The following is an 18,968-nucleotide window of genomic DNA, read 5'->3' on the forward strand; positions in this document are numbered from 1 at the left end:
TTTCATTTTCAGTAGACTTTTATTAACTGTTTCAGTTTGTTTTCACATTCTATTCATAAAGCAGCAAACACCAGTTTTGGCATGCAGAGAGATCCTCTGTACAGCTAAACAAGGACCAAGCAGCTGGACTTTTAAAATACTGTTCATGACTTAATTTTATACACCTCTGAAGAGATTACTCAAGTTAGAAATACTTAATTTAAAATGACTATTGTACAATGAGAATTACTTATTCACAATATTCATAGTTACTTCATTCTTTATTTACAAAATACTATCCTGAGAATTTCCTATTAAGCTTCAATTTGAGCAAGGTAGTTTATATATACCTAAGTAACAATGGTTACTTAACAGAAGGAAAAATGCCATTAGGGGAGTTCAGCACATTGCTCAAAGGACTCTGTCAAGTCTCCTGCTGTGGTTCTGGTTGTTCTACAGCTGCTGGGTTTGACTGAGGGGGCTCAACTCTGTTTTCAGGAGGAGGTGGTGGAGGCAAAAATCCAGGTCGTTGAGGTGGATAGTGAGGATATGATCTCATTGGAAATGGATTTCTTACTGTGAGAGAAGCAGAGCAGTCCAGTTACTATCCATCACAACAGTAAACACTTACCTGCTCCTCCCACCCCCTGTGTCTTAGTGCTCCGCAACGGCCTACTGAAGCAGAAGCAGACCTAGGTTAGGTGTTATGCTGCAAAGCGACCCCTTTTCTCAGCCATTACCTGCAACAGGATCACAGCAGCAGCCAGTCACCGGCGGTTCAGGGGCTGCTGCTGCAGAGCCCTTGGCTGTCGTACCTTACAGCTAAACAGCCCTGTTCCCCACAGGTTAGTCAGAGCACAGCAGGAGGCAGAAAGAAGCCCTTCAGTCTGATACATCTCGCTCCACTAAAACCACTGAAGAGGTATGTCCCAAACGCATGCCTTGGCATGGACACTAGCACACCTCAAAGCTAAAGGACAAAACTTTAAGATTCCTGTATGATGCAACCTCTAGGGGGAAAAGGATTAAGGTAAGCATGTACTTGCTTTCCTACTCCAAAAAAGAACCTTTAAATGCTGAACAGTGTGTGTGCGTGTATTTTCCAGCCAAAGCCAGTATTTGTAAAAACATTACCTGCATGAGCAACAGTGGAAAAGGAAGCGTACAACGCAATGAACCTTAACCAGAAAAGGTGCTCCCTGCTAGCTGAATTGAGAAGCAGCAGGCACAGATGAAGATGTAAGTGTTCACCCAGCGTGGTGAGTCGCTACCTGCCCAAAGCACTCGTGTTCACCCGCTCAAAGGAAGCGCTGGCAAAAGCTACGTACTTGGCAGTGGAGGGCGCGGAAGCCCGAAGTCTCGTACTGGGAAACATTCACGTGGCCCATACATGCCAGCAGGAGGAGGGGGAGGAAAAGGAGGTCCTCGTCTCATGAAAGGTGCTCTAGGATCCACAGGCATCAACGGAGGTCGGACGGGAGGGAAAGGGGGAGGAGCAAGCCCTGAACAGACGGCTTCACTTTCGGATGCCAGCGGCTGATCAGGTAGCGAGTTCTGCAACACAATGAAATCGGGCTAAGGAGAGGGAATATCGCCAGTTCCAACTCTGCCTGGGCTCCAGCATAATCCTGAGCAAGGCTGGCTGCGTGCACTTTGCGGTCGTAATTAATTTTCAAGCAAGGATCACGTTAGTCATACATCAAAACTAACTCACAAGACACTAAGTGCTGTGATAAAAATATACGTGTAAGTTTATAATTTGGACTGCACAGGGCAACGTAACGTGACCAATGTACCAGAGACAGATTTTCCTAAATATTTCACAGGAAATTAAAGCTTCTTTAAGTCAAGTTTCTGTTTAGCTACTTACACTAAGGTTAGAATGATCTTTCATCCCATTTCCACTTGGTTCTGTTCGTGGGCTGTTTTCTGAAGATATTTGTCCATCTGTATGCAAAAGTTAAACAAGTTATTCAGTGCTGAACTCCTCCTCTCTGCCAGTTTCAGTATTTTTTCTGACATCAGGATATACAGGCAAGAAAAAAAAAAGCAGCATTGTTGTACCAAGCAACTATTCTGCAGGCAAACTGAAAGACAACTGAGCAACACAAAGCTATGCCTGAGTATTTTCTACACTTTCTGTACACATTGCATGTGACTCACAAGGTTGCAGCTTTTACCAGAGTTTCTTGTATCCAAATAAAGCTTTTTCTTCCATTTTAGTTTGTTGGGGGGTTTTTTTGTTTGTTTTTTTGTTTGTTTTTTTTTGTTGTTGGTTTTTTTTGGTTTTTTTAGAAGTGACAAGTGCATTTTCCTAATGATACATCTTAACACTACTTCATCAGTTCCCTTTTCCCCTCCCTCCTGCTAACACTTTATTTGTTTGCTAAATCCCATTCTGGCAATGACTGCGCTATGATACACTCTTGGTAGAGCTCGACAGCAATCCTAGTCAAGTCTGACAAAACCCAGCTCCTTTCTTAGTTGCTAAACATCAAGGAGACTTTCAGAATCACATCAGTTCTGGATGAGCATTCAGAAATAAGAGTAATCATCCTTGCCTTTGCTGTATGCACATTATGAATTAAGAGATAAATAGGAACTTCAGTATTTTTACCTTTGTACTTCCCTGAGAACAAGTATTTCCAGTAACAACTGCAGAAAACTATTAAAGGGAATTGTCAGAGGAGAATCTGACTGGATATAAATATATTAAATACATACACTGAACGTACTCCTTTCTTAAAAAAAAAAAAAATGCAAAAAATGGCCCCTGAAATTTGAAAAATACTGTTCTTACACTTCTGCCTGAATAAAGACAACAATACTAAAGCACTTCTAACAAGTGACAGATTTTTCATCTACACCCTGTATTTCTTCTCTTTTGAAACAAACAAACTCTTTTCTCAATGAACAGGTCTTTTCCAAACACCCAACTCATTTGCCATTTCAAGGAGGCCCTGTCTTTATTGAAGATACTGTTACTTCACAATCTGAAGCATTTCAACCGCTTGTGTCACACAGAGAGTATTCACGCCTTGATACTTAGGCTGCTTACATTTTCCATCTTAAATCTTTGTGAAGTCACTCCCAAACTCTGCCTAGCTCTAGCCCTTCTTTCTGACATAAAGTTTCCTGTTCCAGGTACCTGCCTCAGGTTGAAAGTCTCTGCAGAGTCAGCCACCCCAGCTTAGGAAAATGCACGTTATTTTGTTCACTTTTAAATAACATTCCAATCACGTTGCTGAGGAAGCATAGCACACTCACTCTTTAGAGTTGGAGCCTGGATTTCAGTCCTGTGAAACACATTGCTGTTCTGAGGTCAGATGGTAAGTGCTGGATGGGGTGGGTTTTCTTTAATTTGTTGGAGGTTTTTGGCTATTTTGACAAATACTTACCCAAGTCTAGGGAAACTATACGCCTCTAAAAAGCAATGTACACATATGCCTAATGACCTGCTAAATGCTGGCAGCAAGGTCATCCAAAACCCTGTGTACATTAAGCAGGTTTTGAATGTAAAAGCTGTATTCAGGTCTTGGGCCAAAGTTTTTTAACTGTTGCTTGCCAGCAGCTGAAGAAAAGGGTAAAAGTGGATGCAATACGTGAATGCAAAGACAGCGCACTCTCCTGCCCTTCAGTCAGTGTCCAGGTGCTAGAGGAAAGACCCCAGTGGAACACAAAGTATTAGAAAGCAAAAGTGAAACAGAGAGAGGCTTGGGAGCAGGGGTAGGAAGGTGAGTGGCTGTGCAGGAACAGAATTGTCTTCCAGTAGAGAACAAGTCCCTGTAAAACCTGAACTTTCAACCGGAAACAGGATTCAGCGTTCACGGTTCTCACATTTTGACACCAAATAACAAAGGTTCTCTCTCCTGTTGCCAGAAACCAGGCAACAAAGATGGTAACTTACCACTAACCATATGAGCACCTGCATACTGGGTGGCAAAGTTTCTGTTCTGAGTTTAATGGCTTCAGCCTAGTGATCCACTAGGCATTAAATAAGGATGAAAACTGCTTATTAAGTATTAAGGCTTTAAGCTCTTAAACTGTTTCGGTGATAAGGTTTAAGTCACCAAAACTTTGCCTCTGAGCTTCTGGCTGTTGCTAAGTATCACAAACTAGAATTTGCATAATTGGCCAATTTAAAACAAATGGCACTTGGGTTAGTGAAATGTGTGATGAATCTGGGGGCAACTGCACTGTGAACTACAAAAAGCTGCAAGTACGGTAAACAGTTTGAAGGAGGAGACCACAGGACCTGCTCCTTCAGTACGCAAAGCCAGTGGATATTTAAAAATTTTGCTGTTATTCTTTCAGTCTTACTGACTCTAACTTTACCAAATGTGGCATGGAAATGCACGTAAGGGTTTGTGGTGAGCCCCATGGGAAGGACCAAAACAGACTCAAGGCCAATCCTGAATGGTTAACATACAGAACAGTGAAGGTGGACAAAAAAACCCCCAAAAAACTCATGACTACCCTGAGGTTCAACAAGGGCAGGTGTAGGGTCCTGCACCTGGGGAGGAATAACCCCACGCACCAGTACAGGCTGCAGGTCGACCTGCTGAGAGCAGCTCTGCGGAGAAGGACCTGGGAGTCCTGGCAGACAAGTCGGCTGTGAGCCAGCAACGTGCCCTTGTGGCCAAGAAGGCCAATGGTATCCTGGGATGCACTAAGAAGAGTGTGGCCAGCAGATCGAGGGAGGTTATTCTCCCCCTCTACTCTGCCCTGGTGAGGCCACATCCAGAGTGTTGTGTCCAGTTCTGGGACCCCCGGTTCAAGAAGGACAGGGAACTACAGGAGAGAGTCCAGCAGAGGGCTACAAAGCTGATGAGGGGGCTGGAGCATCTCTCCTACGAGGAGAGGCTGAGAGACCTGGGGCTCTTTAGCCTGAGGAAGAAAAGACTGAGAGGGGACCTTATCAGCGCTTACAAATATCTAAGGAGCAGGCGTCAAGAGGATGGGGCCAGGTTCTTCTCAGTGGTGGCCAGTGACCGGACAAGGGGCAACGGGCACAAACTGTAGCGCGGGAAGTTCCGCCTCGACATGAGGAAAAACTTCTTTACATTGAGGGTGGCAGAGCCCTGGAACAGGCTGCCCAGGGGGGTTGTGGAGTCTCCTTCCCCGGAGATACTCAAAACCCGCCTGGACACCATCCTGTGCCTCCTGCTCTAGGCTAACCTGCTCTGGCAGGGGGGTTGGACTAGATCTCCCCAGAGGTCCCTTCCAATCCCTAACGTTCTGTGATTCACTGAATCCCACCCACCTGACAGAGGAGACTGCTATTGTTGATCACAGGGAAAGACTGCATCAAGGCTAGCTGGTGTTAAATTGTTTTCACACAACAAAACATCAGATCTGTGGTAGCTGTAAAGTTGTCCTCTTCCCATGGCTTACTACACATAGCCAACCTGTACTGAGATTCTCCATTTGATAGTATCATGCAAGCAATTCTCACCTGTTTTATCGAAAGATTGCATGTTGTAAATTCGTAGTTCTGCTGGTCCAGAAAGTCTTCCAGTATTTGGAGGATTAGGAAAAAATCTTTCTTGTCTTCGAGGAGGAAGAACTGGATCAGTGTAAGGCTCACCTAACATTGAAGAAATCACAAAGCAGGTCAGTGAAGATTTATTCCACCCATTCCATCCAATTTTAGACCAGCAAATTCTCTGGATATCTTACGCTCGTGTACATATCCAAAGTGACTATTAGTCAGGGTGAGAAAACAAATCTTAAAAAAACCCAAACACAGGAACTCCACCAGGTATGTACTACAGTTTATGTTTCTAAGGAGCTGCAAAAGAGAAAAGTTGACTGATTTTTGGTTTAACATACAGTAGAATTTTGAAAGTTATGATTGCCTAAGTTTTAAACAGTGGGGCCTTGAAACAAAGGTTCAGCATAACAATGAAGGTCAAAGACTATTCCTAGATAAGAGCGTGTTTTCTGTTATGTTTCATAGAGCTGTAATGTGTTTCCACCAACTTCCTTGCATCAGCCCTAGCAACCAACAAGCAGCTACAAGACCAACTGTATCAGTGAGATCCAAGTGCAAAGACGGGGTAAGAACACAGCTGAGCTCAAGGAAACAAGACCACTTCTGCAGTATTCTGCCAATACATGGACCTGGCAAATGAGAAACTGCATCCTGAGAAGACTTTGAGTTTTATCATCAGGCTTTCAGACAGATGTGCAGCAACTATGATACCACTTGCTGCATCTAACTGAGGTACTTTGATCTGTGTACTTCACCTAATTTTTTTTTTTTTTTTTTAACTTTTAACTTTATTTATCACAGGTATACTGGAAGGTCATCCTTCTCCCTGCATTGTTTACCTAAGAAATATCAATACTATCCTCTTTGACTAATCTCTGTCTTCCTGGAGTAGTAATGTGTAACACAGATGTTTAGCTGAAGTAGTGACAGTGAAGACCGATTTTGTTGTTATTATCAAAGAGGCAGCATCAACATGAAAATAGGTACTGAACAGAATGACTGTACCATGGTACTCCTGTACTATCAATATAAATGTTTTTTTGAAAAACACAGTATTTTTCAACATTAGCTAGCTTTTATTTTTTTATTTGAGGCCAATGTATCATTAAAGTTTTTTACTTTCTCAGATCTCTTACTACTTATCCAGCCCAGACAGGTCTTTTGATGCACTAAACAAACCCCCAGTGAAACGATGAAACCGAGCAGTGGATTGTACACAGCTAGTACCAGTTTATAGTTTAAAAGACAGCGCAGAACAAGCACAAGTGGACCGCATTATTCAAGAAGGGGAAAAAACTACTATTAAAAAAAATCTTTCCAGTGCAGTTGCACATGCAGTTCCAAGAAAACATTTCACATTTTTAAGCAAAAAATACTTAAATATCTACACTGCAAGTCAGTAACTTCATTTTCCATAGATGCAGTAGCTAAGAAGATTTTTATACCTGGTGGAGGCAGAATTATCCTGCGTTCTCTGTCCCAAGGAGGAGACAGGGATCCAGTATCCGACGGTGGCCTGTGGGGATCAGTTAATCTATCAGAACTCAGCTCTCCTCTCTCATTACTAGCTTCATACATGGCAGTTGGTCCTCTTGATCCTAATCAAAGAGATCAGATAGCTATTTACCCAGGTATTTTAAATCCTCTATTACGGCTTTCTTCATTAAGCCTGAAAATAGTAAAATAAACCACGGAATGCCAACACTGTCAAGATACGAGAGGCGCATGGCTCCACAGGACTCTCCAGCTGTTCGCTGATGACCAGCTATGTTTACTAGAAGTGTTTAAAAGGTTTGTTTGGAATGAAAGAGTCTCAATTCAAGAAAGTTCAATCTAGAGACCTGCAATTTTTTTAAATAATAATTTTAACTTTTGGTTATTCAAATCAGAGAAATTAGTGCCCTCACAATAAATCTTCTCAGTGCAAAAAACCTACTGCTAACCAAACTAAAAAGTAGCACACTGAAAGTTAATACCCTCATTGTAATAGAATATCCACGTTGCATTCACCTCTCTTCTGCTGCTTTCCAGTTCTTTATTCAAGCAAAAAACTTGAAAAGACTGGGTCAACACACAACCAAGTGCAAGAGAAACTGTAACAATGATTGATTTTAAGGTTGCAAGCTTCCTTTAAAATAGCTTTGGTCTGAAAAGTGACAGAAATACTGAATTCTGGTGTCATTCTCTCTTTCCTAAAATTAAACCTAAAATCTGAATCCATTTTGTGTCTTGGGCAAAGTGAGGTGAGCACTGTAACGGCTCTGTAGCTGGCATTACTTAAACACATCATTCGTTTAAACTACTCAAGTTACATTAGAGCTCCATTGTGAAATGGGCAGTAGTTACGCGTTTGCATAGTCTCCTTCCTTGGTAACGCTTCATCACGAAATCCAGTTTTTACTTTTCCTCACCAGCAACAGCCCAGCTATAGTTTAATTATACACAGTTTCATTACTTACTGACTGTACACAAATAAATTGTCAAGTATGATTTTGCTTGTGTTTGGTGTAGCTACAGTTGAATGCTCAATCTCAAGCTTCTCTGACTTAGAAAATGAATCAACTTGCATATGCACCTGGATATGCTTTTTACAAAGAATTAAAGGAAATAAATAGTCCATGCTGGTCTTTTAGAAATTGATGTTCATTAGTGAAATTCTTACAGAAGAGACATTTAGACATATTTCCCATGAAATAAGTACCGGATTCAACAGGTGTAACAGTAGTAGTAAATTAAACAGTAGCTTCTTTATGACCTGTAAGATGCTGAACTCCACTCTAGCATTTATCTACACTACTTCCATCAACACCAACAAAATACGAAGGAATAGTTTTTCTTCCTGTACAACCCATGACGCCACGGCTTGCCTTCCCCTACTCCTCAATCTCTGAATTTTACTCCCTGCATGCAAACTTCCTGGTCCTGTTTATCACTAGGGAAGAAACTATCTCCACTCATAATGACTGCCTCAAATTTAGAATAAAGGGAGAAAAACACTTTACTGAATCAGTAACTTTCTAGTTTCATGACCCCCAACAGAACTGTCTCATGTTTTTGACAATGCAGGTACCCTCTCCTCCTCTCACTGGCTGTAGACCAATGAGATGGAAGTCGCAGTATTCTTTCTTCAGAAAATTAATTGACTCTTCTTTACTTTAAAATCATAGTTTTACTTCAGCAGAACCCCATTTGTCCAAGATATAAGCCAAGACTGATTAAGTTCGGCTTTTCACTTTTCTCAATCCATGCTTCTAAAGTGAATCCACTGACCAACCTACTAGTAACAACGTAATTTTCCATTGTACTGTTACACATTAGATGGCTTTAGAAGCAAGTTGAAAAACAGGAAGAGTTTGTCCAGTTAACCATTTATATTGAATTGGTTGGTTGAATACTTTTTGTCACCAGCAAGAGGAAAAGGTGTGACAGGTTTATAGTAGAGGAGAGAGAAATCCAGAATAGATACATTTTCAAGTTTAAGAATTGTACCTCTTCCTCCTCCTCCACCTGGAAGCATAGGTGAAAGCCTTAAAGGACCCTCCAATAAAGTTGGAGGGGAAAGAAAAGCTCTTGTTTCAGATGAAGGCCGGCCCATTGGTGAGGGTCCATATGGGGAATGCTCTGGAACAGTTAAAACAAAATACTCAAGTTCACAATATTGAGCTTAGCAAACTGTATAAAGTAATTAACTTCTCAGGTGAAGTTTGAAACTAAATTGTATAAGTGAAATGAAAATGGTGCTGTAATCACCATGTGTATCATACTCCCAGTCTACTCTTATCGACACTACAAATGCTCTTAGTTTCAGCAAAATACTCAACATGACCTAGAGTCACTTATGACCCAATTACTTTTTAAAATGACTGTTACTTGTACATACACATGGCCAAGACAGTTTTCGAACAATTACATATGTGTGGTCTTGGGAAACAAACCCATAAACCAAAAGAATTAGGCTCTATTTTACAATTCAATACTGTACCTCTGCCAAATGGTCTAACTGGAACATCAAGAGCATAAGGATCTTTTTCTAAAAGGTCAAGTTTAAATTCTGTTTCAGTTAATCTGCAAATAAACAACAAAAAAGTAGTAAATAACCAAGAAGTGCCAAAGTTTTGCTGGACTGCACTGTTTACTGCCAGGCTTTCTAATTAAAGGGTTAATAAAGCAAGCTATTTATTCCCTGAACAGAAGGAGACAAAAGATGTCACAGAACTCTGAGGATTAGAATTCCTGAAAGTATTTCTCTATGCTGCTGTATTTAAACCGTAATTCAGCAGTTGAAGTGGCAGGTTAGGTTTCACAACTCCTACCATGGAGTTAACTCTCCTGAGTACTCTAAATTACATTCCAAGCATTAGTTAACTTCACACCTAAAAGTTCCATTCAACCACCACCACCTGAGCTGTCAGCTCAGTATTAACTTCCGAAACAATATAAAAATCATTAGGTAACCATGACATCTGTCTGATACATACTTATTTAAAACAAACGAAAACCAAACCCCCAAAACCTCTGAGTTCTAGTATTACATTCTGCTTCTTTCCTGGAATATTTCAATACTTTACGAAGTTCTTAAGTTCTTACTTTCTTGCATGTTATCATTACAGGAACACTCAAATGATTCCTTTTCTTTTAGAACTCCAATGGAACACTGTGCTCTCTCTGCCCTGTTTGGGCCACAACGGATTAACATAGGTCTAGAGAACACCAAACTGCATAAATGCAAAACATACCCGCATGCCAAATTGCATTTGCTTAGAATTAGATCAGGACTGCACTTACTTTTGTCTGTTATGTGCATTTTCTTTTTTTATATCATTGAGGTGTCTTTCAGCTGCTCGGGCTGTCAGCTTTGGGGAGGGACAAAAATCAGATGCTTAGATACTGCTACTTATTAATTAAATACTTCTTAAATGTGACAGGTCCTAAATCCAAGACTTTTTTTTTTTTCCTATCTGAAATGCGCAGACTGTATTTTCACAAAATATATTCACTTGTGTATAAAGCATATAAAACAGAGCCTCACCAAATGACATTAGCAGCTCTACTAACCAAATTTTTCAGGAATGATATGGCTTTCCTGCAGGTTGCTGAAACTTCAGAAATTAAATTCTTGGGCTATAGCTGCTTTGAAGCATCTGCAGAATATTCACAAGACTTAAAGTCTCAAATTTTAGGTAAGAAAGTTTTATCTTAAAACCATATAGTTAAAAACTGTAAAATTATGACCATGAAGCACCACAGCTTTTAACAGGATTCTGTCTTATATCCACCATTCTGTGAAACTGAAGAATGTACTAGTCAGGAGATATTTTAAAGTTTCCTGTTTGGAAAAAAAGGTTAAAATGGATTTTGTAGCAACATTGTTTGGAAGCTGTCAATGGAACATACTGTTCTCACAGGACATAATGTCTTCTATCAGTAGATAAAAAGGAGTGAAGCACATCCAGGGAAAATATAAAAATGGCATTGAAACAAGGCCAAAAGGTTTTATTATTAGCAAAATGTCACACGCTTGTTAAATGGTAACATGTTATTTCAGCAGATTAATTGCTATAGCAAATAATACCGTAATATCATTCTACTGTGCTCATAGGGATCCAGCTTAATTATTCCAACTATGATAGAAGTATTTTTAACATGCTTTTATGTATTTCTGCAAGAAATCTGTATGTTTAAAGGTGACAGGTTAATTTTGATCATCTGTTTTTAATAGGAAACAAAAAAGTGATAAAGAAAGCTATTCAAACCACAGAGAAAGGATACGCACAAAGTTCAGAAAATTCAGTATTTGGAACTTACCCAATTATCATGAGCTTTTTTCTCATGTGAAGTAATCTGTGAAAGAGAGATTCATTAGATCATTATTAATCTGAAGAAGAAAATTTAAGATTGAGTATATGCTCTTATTCTTAAATTTAACGTGTGTGGATAATTTATAATGAGACATGTAAATTCAAAATTTAACTTTTTATTAAAGTAATCTGGTGACCTCTGCTATGAAATTGTGTCAGTCAAAACCAGATGGCATTAAGATTGGGATTTAAAAAAAAAAAAAAAAAAGGGCAAAAAACCACCCAATGAAACCAAGCCAAATACAATACCACAACCTAGCTGAAAGTGGTATTTTGGTTGCAGTAACGTCTCTCCTACTTGGCACAGGAGGTAAGTAACACAAAGCACATACCTGATTCTGGTAAGAACGAATGGTTCTTTCTAGCTCTTCTTCAAGATCTTTTGCTCGCTGTCTGTAACAAAATTAGCATTTATGACATCATAATAAAATGGGAAGGAAAGTAACTTTTAATACAGTAAACACAAGGTATAATTACAATTTTTTTTTTATCCAAAAGACAGTATTTGTCACTTAGGCCCACGGAACACAAAAATTATAGTAGCAGTGGAAATTCTAGGCACCAGATTAGTGCAAACAGGAATGTAAAGAAAAGAACAGAACCAAAAACCCCAACATCTCCCCAGTTTCAGTGATCTGTGACACGTTTCCAACAGAAAGGATATCCCTCCACATACAGCCTAACAGCCAGCCTCCCCCAGCTCAGCAAACGTACCGATGCGGCTGGAGCATCCTGCTGTCGCAGGCTACCACAGTCAGTCCTGAGGGACAGTCACTCGCAGTAAAGTGATTTCAAGACCACAGAAAGTATAATGTCACCTTTGCTTCCAGCTGCCCTGTGCACAGCCTCTCTAGGTTCTACACTCTCTCAGCAGGTTTAGTTATACTCCATTTGCAATATTAAAATTCTCTTTAAAATTAAGGTGTCTACAAAGTTCACGTTCCAAGTAAATCAAGAAGGGTGAACTTTGTCTTCCTGTATGAATACTGAAGAAAGTCTACAGGAACTTTACACTCTGGAGAAAGCATTGATCTACTTAACTCTTCAGGAAGCACTGTTGACCAGCATAGTTCAGTTAGAGTCAATACTCCCATAAACACTGAAGGAAGATGGGGAATATACATTACAGACTGAAGCACCGTGCCATAGTTTGAGAAACCACAGAAACAAACTAGAGGTACACAGGTGGTGTAACACAAAACAGAGCAAAGCAGTTCAAAAACAACTGCAGAAAATATCCCCATATCACAGTATTTTAGTAAAGGATTTCTAAACAATAGTACTATTTGACCAGCTTAGAGATACAGAAATAGAATACTGTAACTATACCACATAAATATGTCAGGATCTATAGGAAAACTGAACATCGCATTTATTTCAATGTCGCATTTATTTCACAGCATTCTCTTAACTTTGTATTTTTATCTCTGTTCAGTAAAGGCAACTAGATTAGAGCCCCACTTCCACCATTCCATTAAAGCTAACACGTCAATATAACTAGCATTCTCACGGAAGAAAAGTTGCTAGTGATCTTCCATACCCAAATTTTTTAACAAAGCACAAAACTCTCTTAGAATGTATTATTATACGCAAACTAGCATGTAACACACACCCACACCAAAGAAACTGGAAGAAAATACATTAACTTATGCTGGTGTTTTTGTTAATTCTCTGTTGCCCTTTGTTCACTCTGGAACAAGTGATTACAGCAACTAAAATCTGTAATTACCTGTAGCTATTTAGTTCTTCAGCAGCATGATTAATTTTTTCATCTACTTTAGAAAGCTTTTCTTCCTTCTGTAGGCGTTCTCTCTCTTCTACTGTCAGCTTCCTTTAAGTAAATTCAAAGACTATGGTTAATTCTGTTTCAAGTCAACAATTTTGTAGCTGGTCTGCCAAGAAAAACTTCTCCAATTATTTAGGCGTGATGAATACATATTTTTCCAGATAGAGTTTTATAGGAAACATATGAAGCGGCATAAATAGCACCAATTTGTATCCATATTAGTTTATTCAGTTCATTAACTGTTGATACAAAACAATTAGGTTAGCACTATTCTTAAAAGGAATCTGGAAGACAATCCATATTGCCAAAGAATATTTCTACCAAGGGAGGGAAGCAGCCACAAATCAATCAAACAAACTAAAAAACAAACTACACTAACTTTCGGTGATTTGTTCTGGTACTTTTTAAATCTTAAAATAATTTTCTGGAGAAGAAAAAGGCTGTTACTAGCTATTTAAAAAACAGTTAATAAAAAAAAGTTTCCTAGGTCCCTCTTTTTTTACACCTTTTTTGGCACTACAGAAGAGAAATCCTGTATTCCAGTCCACAGATTATGCACAAGGTAATTCTGCAGAACAGAGATACTACTACTGCATACAGCCCTGAATGGATAAACTGGTAAATTTTCCTGTAAACAGCAGTTCTTAGCAATCAAACTACCTAATCACAGATCTTTTGAACACGATTTAAACTTCTTTTCTACTCAATCTTTATTTCCCACTTTTCTATTTCCCTTGTTTGAACACACCCATCTTTTTAAAAGATGCCTTGTTACTAATAGCCTCTTTCATTCTGCTATCTCATCACACCAGCTTCTCCCCACTGCTTTTTGGCTTCTTTAAAATCTTTGATAAGCAGCATACATTTGCTGAACTTCAGTGTGCTATTTTTAAATATCATCCACACAGTCTGCAAACATTTTTCCTTTCTGCTATACCCATCATAGCTTCTTTTTAATATGCTCATACCCACCCTTTTTAAAAGTAAAACGTTAGTATAGTGGATTTCTAGGTTTTGTTGCATCTACAAAGACACCAAATATCTATAAAATACATACACTACAGAGCAAATTATTAAAAGTAATACTTTAAAAAGGTCCTGCATACTGCTCAGTACAGGATCAAGACCTGCACTTCTCTTGCTGCCTTCAAGATTATGCCTGCTCCTTGAATAATTTCTGGCTAGTAAAACCATAATTTTACCTTCATGTCCTAAAACAATGCCTCCCTGCTCCATCCACGCACACTTCTGATGGTTACTACACACCCCATCCCATCCCTACTAACTTTATTTCTAGTCCTCAACACATTCCTGATTTCCATCAGTAAGTCATAATCCTTACTGTCATCCTGACTGCGAGGCAGACAGTACAGCCCTCATATTGTCTCTGTCTTGGTGAAGAAAGCCCGATTCACAGGTGTTCGGTGTTGCTTACTGGTAATAGTTAACTTGCCTACATTTCAACTCTAAGCTTAGTTTTATATATAGCATCGCTCCTCTGCTGACATTACTAGCTCTCTTTACCATATAAAAGTATACCTCATAGTTAAAGCAGCTGATTATCTTTCTTTCAGCAACTTTGATAGCTGTATTACATCATATCTGAAATCACTAAAAAAAAAAAAGAAAGAAAAAACCCAAGCTTTCCAACTGTCCCCACCTTATTTCATAGGTTACAAATTTGGTACTTCTCACTTTATCTTTGTTTCTGTACATGCTTGTGGAAAAGTCCTAAAATAATACACCACTACTTTCATGGAAACAATTTCTATAAAATTACTGTGATCACAAAGATACAAGAAGGTGTAATGTAACAGGGTCTTCACAACTCAGAAAACTCTGGAAAGCAGTATTCAAATTTTCAATAATTTTCAGCCCTCCAAATCAAAAAGGTACATTCAAATCAAATAGTAAGCATTGAATATAAAAAGAGGAACCAGCACCTGTGTAGTTTCATTTCATTTTCTTGATAAAGCTCAGTCATTACTTTAAGTTTCTGCTGAAGCTTTTGAACTTCACTTTCAAAACGTTCATTTTCAGACTGCAAGGCAGCTTGTTGACTGTGAAGGTTTTCTATACGCTCTGTCAAATTTAGAGATAACTATATTGAGACAACGCACAATTTACAAAATTAAAATATTTGCAATATTTTAGTATAAAAATGTCTGTTAGTATAAAAAGACCTCTTTGATCCTAGTTCATTTAATCATAAACAATAATATGTTAATATATTTCAACTAATTATCCAAATCGAGAAGCAATATTGCTTCTTTTGATGGGAAACCAGTAACTACATTCTCCACCTCCCACAATGTGCAGCTCTCAGCTTGCATCTAGCCTTTGCTCCAAATTGTATAGCTTCTTTGAAAACAACAGTTTTGTAATTCACAATGTAAATTTTCATTTAGGGCTCTTATTACTGCAATTTTTCTACTGAAGGAGTAAAATCAGTACCATCATACACTCTTGCAGATTCACCCAGACGAGGTCTGGCTGAGCAGCCTGAAGGGATAACTCAGATTTGTCAAACTACCTTACCTTTCCAAATCGAAATCAGTCATGCTTCGTTTCCTATTTACTACCCTTTGCCTCTCTTCAAGAAACATAGAAAGCCTCAAGTAAGTTTGAATCTCTTTAGGGGACACTGTTAAAACCAATTTGGAACACACACTAGCACAAAGAATCGTTTTAAAAGACTATCGAAAACCGAAAAATACAGTTTTACAGAGCATTTCATCAGCCAAATGACAAAGCACGGTACATTCAAATGAGATGGCTACTCTACCGGCTGTTATCTACGAAAGCAATAGCTAATTACAGGCTTTAATTTGAATTCAAGTGGCAGTGTTTTCATGTCATAAGGTTAATTTCAACATGTCCTATAAAACGAAGGAAAAAACCACAGCAAGATACTGCATTTAGAGAATTAAACCTGAAAGCATTTTCGATTTTAAGAAGTGTTTAGCTTGCACGCATTACAAACTAATTACAATTAAGCTACCATTTTTAATAGATGGTTTTAAAATTTAGATTAAAACTCCATTGCTTCATGCCCAGAAATTACATAAAGAAGGTATTACATATTTATTAACATCACATTGCCCATGTATTTTAAGATTCTGTAACTTAACAGTTATAGAATACTATACTCCAACAGAGTACAACAAAATTTGCAAATGGTGCTTTAGCAACTTCGACTGCTTTACCTCCATTTAAAATAGCTAAGCAACTTAAACAGGCATTTTAAAAATCAAGTAGACATATTAATGTAAACTTAATTCAGTTTTTAGTGGAAGTAATACTTACAGCCTGTAACACTATCTTACAAAAGCAGCATCTTATCAATCTTGAAGGTAAAACAACATTTAATTACCTGTAAGTTCTCCTTTAGCTTTATTTTCATCAGACAGTTTTGAATACATTTGATCTCTTTCTGTTTCCAGAGTCTTTAAACAAGCATTTAACTACAAACAAAATTTTTAAAAATTAGCATTTTAAGATTACCAGAAACTGTTTGCATTCAAAAACATCTAACGAAACATTAAAAGATGCTGAACTCTGTGATTCGGATATATATATGCAATTAAACTTACCATAAAAATTGCATATATTCCCTCTAGTTCCCCCCTTCCATCCACAAGTTTCTTAAAAACACATACCTTTGCAGCATAGATCAATTTCTTTACAGTTCGTTTTTGCTGATCATCTGATTGACAGAATAGAATAATAAATCACATAAAATGCACAAAAAGGGTTGTGACAGAGCTTACTACTATTATTTTGGTTTTATAAAAAAGCAATCCCCAACATTCCATGATTGGCATAGTTTGAGGAAAAAGAAAAAAAGTGGGTGGGGCGTGCTGTATTCTAGTGCTTTGTTTGTCAGTCAGACTCAGAATGCTCATGTTAAAAGTGAGATGCTGAATACACCCTGTAAGATTTACTGGGGTGTGCCCTATGGTATAATCGGCACCAGCACAAAAAGAAGCTGCAGCAAGAAAAAAGAGGAAGAAATGCTCTTCTGTGCTGTTGTTTTGAGGGGACTCACATCTAGACCCATCTGATTCCAGTGCTACCATACTGCCTGCAACAAGTAACACCTGCGCAAGGACAAGGAAGCAGAAATTAGGCTCTAAGGACCCACAGAGCTACTGATGGGAGGAGCTTCAAGAAAGCAAGGCTTCCACCTAAAAATGTTTGAGAATCACTGCTGAATCCTAACATAGGCTGAAGTCTTTCTGGAAGGGACTGAGCACTGAGTCTTTACATCTATGATAAAATGTATGCTTCAGCTATATCCACACACCGCTAAACAGTAGCATAGGTTGTTATTCCAGCAGTGTCCAAGCATCAGTTAACTGTCTGACATGAGTAACATTTGGGGAGTCTTGAAAACCCAGCTTGTACAAAGCTCATCTTTCAACTTTCCTGGAAGTTTGTCGGTTCTGTATTTCTAAAACATCTATTAAATTAGTATTTAAGATGGGAAGACATACAAACCATACCTAAGTGCTCTCCATTCTCTGTTTCACCCTTTATATCTCTGTCCCAGTGATCATCTTCAGCATTATCATCTTCTCTTATTGCTGAACTCCAGTCTTTCATCTTCAGCAAGTATTGTGTCAGTGACTAAGAAAAAGCCGCCACAAAACACCAACAGTAAAATAAATACAAGCAATGAAAATGTAGTTACTATTACAATTACTTTTTGAGGATTTCTGTCCTTTATTTAGTTCCCTTAGTAGATTAAGGAAGCCCCATATACAGGATTCTAGATCTCTTGATATTACTTTTACTATTAAAACATATACCTGCAGGTCAACAGGTGTGCCTTTGTGAAGGCTTTTCAGACAGCCAAGCAAGCATGCTTTTAGCAGGGCTTGTGTATATACGGTGCAGACACGTAAGGACACACTCCCAACTCCCACACTCCAAATCAAAAAAAAAAAAGCAAATACTCTGTCAGAACTGAAAAAGTTTTAAAGTTTTTCCTTATTTAAGTGCTGGCTTCCAAGGCTATCGCACTGCTCCGTTGTGCTGCTAAGCAGCCTGTTTTGCTTAGCAGGAAACAAGTCATTAGAGGATGGAGACAAACTAAAAACCCAAACCAGCTCAAGGCATATTAAGACAAGGAGAGGTTGTTAGACTTTCTTGGAACTCGGGGATTAGCATCAGTCTGAGTAATTTGATTCAATGCTAGCTGTCAGTCATACTTTACCTTGACTTGACTCTCTTTATTTTTCAATACTTCTTCTATATCTGCTTTAGACGATTCAAACATCTTAGTTTGTTCATTTAGTTCACTAAATCGTTCACCCCATCCTTCAGCTTCTTGTAAAAGCTAAAAAAGGAAAAACCAGATCAGTGTGATTGTTTGCTACAACCAAGAATCAAGGATGAATAGTATCTGAGCCTGTTACGTATACTATCTATACATAAGCAGAATTTTAACCTCTCGCCCATCAGTAAGAATTAACAGAGATAGATACAAGACAGTTAAACGTCAAGAGTTGAAAAATAAGACTTTATGTTATTGTCCAGTTGCTTTAGTTGCAACAGCTCTCTATTGTAAATAGGTATCAGGATATTTTTAAACATCTGTAAGAACGGTTCAGTTAATATTTCACTTGGTTTAAAAACCCTGATGTGACAATAGCAATAGATACAAAATAGTGAGAATTTGAGTAACAGCTACAAACACTGGGGAGGATGGAGAGGAGAACGTCCATTCCCCAACATACACACATGCTTCTGAAATTGTACCTGTGTCTGTTTAACCTAGAAGAGGCTGGCGAGGTAAGGGAAACCAGGAAGCTTTTTAGACAGCTATTTCAATTCATGTGACTTGCAA

The 18,968-nt window shown here is 38.6% G+C and overlaps 1 protein-coding gene across 3 annotated transcripts in view; it reads right to left on the reverse strand.

Annotated features, from left to right (window-relative positions):
- The window catches only part of MIA2 (MIA SH3 domain ER export factor 2), a 39,775-nt gene continuing 20,807 nt past the window's right edge, over positions 1-18,968 (reverse strand). For all 3 annotated transcript variants that reach the window (XM_086463450.1, XM_086463448.1, XM_086463447.1), the window contains 16 exons: positions 18,336-18,458; positions 17,623-17,746; positions 16,777-16,823; positions 16,491-16,581; positions 15,061-15,199; positions 13,061-13,162; positions 11,664-11,724; positions 11,279-11,314; positions 10,259-10,326; positions 9,456-9,538; positions 8,963-9,094; positions 6,919-7,071; positions 5,435-5,566; positions 1,850-1,926; positions 1,308-1,533; positions 1-555 (listed from right to left, as the gene is read on the reverse strand). In XM_086463450.1, the coding sequence (XP_086319576.1) occupies positions 404-555; positions 1,308-1,533; positions 1,850-1,926; positions 5,435-5,566; positions 6,919-7,071; positions 8,963-9,094; positions 9,456-9,538; positions 10,259-10,326; positions 11,279-11,314; positions 11,664-11,724; positions 13,061-13,162; positions 15,061-15,199; positions 16,491-16,581; positions 16,777-16,823; positions 17,623-17,746; positions 18,336-18,458 (1,746 nt within the window). In that variant the 3' untranslated portion in view covers positions 1-403. The remainder of the gene's footprint in view (positions 556-1,307; positions 1,534-1,849; positions 1,927-5,434; positions 5,567-6,918; positions 7,072-8,962; positions 9,095-9,455; positions 9,539-10,258; positions 10,327-11,278; positions 11,315-11,663; positions 11,725-13,060; positions 13,163-15,060; positions 15,200-16,490; positions 16,582-16,776; positions 16,824-17,622; positions 17,747-18,335; positions 18,459-18,968) is intronic.

The sequence above is a fragment of the Leptosomus discolor genome, chromosome 3 (genome assembly GCF_034619465.1).
Source record: "Leptosomus discolor isolate bLepDis1 chromosome 3, bLepDis1.hap2, whole genome shotgun sequence".
NCBI classification, from domain to species: Eukaryota; Metazoa; Chordata; class Aves; order Leptosomiformes; family Leptosomidae; genus Leptosomus; species Leptosomus discolor.